At 45.0% G+C, this 3,082-nt stretch overlaps 1 protein-coding gene across 1 annotated transcript; it reads left to right on the top strand.

Annotated features, from left to right (window-relative positions):
* Positions 1-92: 92 nt before the first annotated feature.
* LOC106886567 (gamma-glutamyl hydrolase-like) lies at positions 93-2,710 on the top strand. The gene is made up of 3 exons (XM_014939606.1): positions 93-260; positions 762-876; positions 2,493-2,710. Exons 1-3 carry the CDS (start codon positions 137-139, stop codon positions 2,545-2,547), a joined length of 294 nt encoding a protein of 97 aa, XP_014795092.1. The 5' UTR covers positions 93-136; the 3' UTR covers positions 2,548-2,710.
* The last annotated feature ends 372 nt before the right edge of the window (positions 2,711-3,082 follow it).

Genomic DNA, 3,082 nt, shown 5'->3' with positions numbered 1-3,082 from the left:
CCGCCATTTTTTCCACACAGGCCGTAGCGCGCCGGAACTACATTTCCCAGCATGCCCCGCGGCACCGGGCGGGCCTTACCGGGGCTGGCGGGCCGCTCGCTGACGGGAGCGGTCCGTGCTGACGGGAGACGTGGCCATGGGGCGCCTCGTAGGGCTTTCTCTCTTCGCAGCCGCTGCCGTCCTCCTTCTCCTGCTCCGCGGCGCCGTCGCAGCCTCCCTGCGGAGCGGCTCGGCGGAGCGTAACGACAGACCCATTATCGGTAAGGGGAGGTGGGGAGGGCCCGGAGGGTGGCGGTCCCTCAGCTGCCGGTGGCCCCTCAGCTGCCGGTGGCCGCTGCCCGGGGGTTACCGGCCGGCCCAGGGCGGCCTCGCTCTCCGCCTTCGCTGTCCTGAGGGAGGGAACGGCTCCGACCTGCAACCCTGCCGGCTTCTGTGTGGAATCCAAGGGCGCCTGCAGCCTAGGGTGGGTTAAAGCTTTTATAAACGGTGTTACGTTATATTTTCTTAAGGGAAGCCGTACTCCTAAATAGTTAAAGCAGGGAAAATCGAGTCAGCACGGTTGATGGTGTGTGTGTATTCGCTACCTTGTCACCAGGCATCGGAATCGGTGCCCCCCCGTTGTCTCAATTGTTTGTAACTCTGTCAGGCTTTAAATGTAACGCTGTAACCCGGCATATAGGAAACGGGAGTTTAGTTTTCCTTTGGGTGCTTAGCGTTTGCTCTTTGTGTAGTGCTAACTTTCTTTATTTTGGACCTGCCAGGGGTATTGTCACAGGAATGGCGCTTCGAAAAGTTCTACAAATTTGGAAGTTCTTATATTGCAGCTTCGTACGTGAAGTTTTTGGAATCCGCCGGTGCCCGAGTTGTGCCAATAAGGTAGATTTTTTTAATATCCTTACAAGTGGGTAATAATGGTTTGATATAAGGGTATCGTCTTAGAGGCACAGCAAGCAGTTGTGCTGCTTTTCTGTGTGTTTAGAGCTCCTCAAAGACAGTTTGAAGATTCCACAATTTGCAAGCTGTTTTAGAAATCGGAATAAAAGCAGACCGGAACATGAAATTTTTATTATTTCTTCTTATAACCTTCAAATATTCAAAAATACCCTTTTTTTTTAAGCCTGTAAAATTACGTTCCATAATTTGCATCTGTGGTTTTTGAAATTAGCTATATTCAATCTAATTAATAGTGCCCCCAAACACACATAGTTATATATATATATATATACATATTGTCTTTTATCACATTCTGTAGTCTCAGAATTCAGTTAATGGAGGAAAGCCATCATTAGTTCTTGAAGAAATCAAAATCCAGTTCTGCTCAAACTATGGGTCACTAACTCCATGTGGTGGTGTATTTTGGTCGTTGGGTAAAAAGTATCAAGAGTGAGGAACGCAACTGACAGTGCTTCACAGCCAACAGTTGTTTATAAAATAGCAAATGCGCTGGAGTCAGATGTTAAAATGATAATTGTCAGAAGTTAAAAATGATGCTAATGCCACTGCTGAAAATCACAACAGGATGTATCTACACAGTCCAGAAAGGACTCCATGTAAGTGCCTGAATTAGAAGCCAATGTTCCTCACGTAGCTGGTGGAGCTTTCAGAATGGTTGCTGACCAGAAGCTTCGTAGATGAACGAAGGCTTCTAATTCGGGCAACTAAGTTAAATGCAGCAAAGCTGGATGCTTTGAACACAAAAAGTGTATCTGTTCTGTGTGAGTGTGGCCATCGTGCTGGTTTGCTGATGTTTTGCTGGTGCTGAGGTCTTTTTCATCTTTCCACCTCTCGAGTATATCTTTTCTGGAGGATGGGTGTGACCTGCTGTATGCAGCTCTGCCCTTCTTGGAGTCAACTGGAAACCGGAGTTGCCGGTCCACAGGAAATATTAACCACTCTACTCATGTAAATGTTAAATTTAGTGAGTGTCTGCAGAGGGGTCTGAGGGTACCTAATCCTGAACTGCTCCAGATAGGCTTCTACTTGTGGTCTTGTGGATTCTCAGTCTCTACTAGAGCTGTTTCGAGTGCAATGTTTCATTTGATTTGGGACTATTTTACTCTTTTTAAAGCATGCTTTCTACACATTTTCTGTGTTTCCGTTCAATAAGGATGACATTTTGGTGGTTAAATATGTATATTTCATATGCAGCTCTGCCCTTCTTGGAGTCAACTGGAAACCGGAGTTGCCGGTCCACAGGAAATATTAACCACTCTACTCATGTAAATGTTAAATTTAGTGAGTGTCTGCAGAGGGGTCTGAGGGTACCTAATCCTGAACTGCTCCAGATAGGCTTCTACTTGTGGTCTTGTGGATTCTCAGTCTCTACTAGAGCTGTTTCGAGTGCAATGTTTCATTTGATTTGGGACTATTTTACTCTGTTTAAAGCATGCTTTCTACACGTTTTCTGTGTTTCCATTCAATAAGGATGACATTTTTGTGGTTAAATATGTATATTTCGTCGGTGTTCTTTAACTATTTTCTTGGTGTTTCAGATTAAATCTTACAGATGAAGTGTATGATAAAATATTCCACTCTATTAATGGGTAAGTTTTCAGCACTGATTTTTCTGTTGAAAGATGTGATAGTTCTGGTTTTGAGCTCTGTCATATTATCGAGTACACCGTCTTTCTGCTCTCCTGAGAGGTTGTGCCGAGCACTGCAGACACGTAAATAGGCTCTAAGACAGAGAGCACTGTTTCATTTGATGTGTCTGCTGCCTTTTCTTTCTGGAGGAGCACGTGTCAGATAATCCACAGCAGTGCCAAGGCTCCTATCAGGATTCTCCTGTGCTTGTCTTCAGGCACACAGAAGCGGCGTTACAGCGGTTAACAGCTTTAGAAATGAAATACCCTGCTTCCTCTTGCTTAAATGTTTCCTCTTCCTCATTTGAGTGATCACCTTAATTTCGGTATTTAATAGGACTTGCTGTGAGTTTCATCACTATTCCTACCCTTTCTTCCCTGTTCCAGCCTTCTCCGTTTCTCCTCTGTCATAGAAGTTTCTGATTTCCCATCTCTTCTACCCTTCAAGCTCCAACAGGGTAGGTTTAGATTGAACATTGGGAAAGAATTTTTCACTGAAA

This window comes from Calidris pugnax, unplaced genomic scaffold (genome assembly GCF_001431845.1).
Source record: "Calidris pugnax isolate Ruff unplaced genomic scaffold, ASM143184v1 scaffold5, whole genome shotgun sequence".
Taxonomy (NCBI): domain Eukaryota; kingdom Metazoa; phylum Chordata; class Aves; order Charadriiformes; family Scolopacidae; genus Calidris; species Calidris pugnax.
This window is presented reverse-complemented; position numbering and strand designations above follow the sequence as displayed.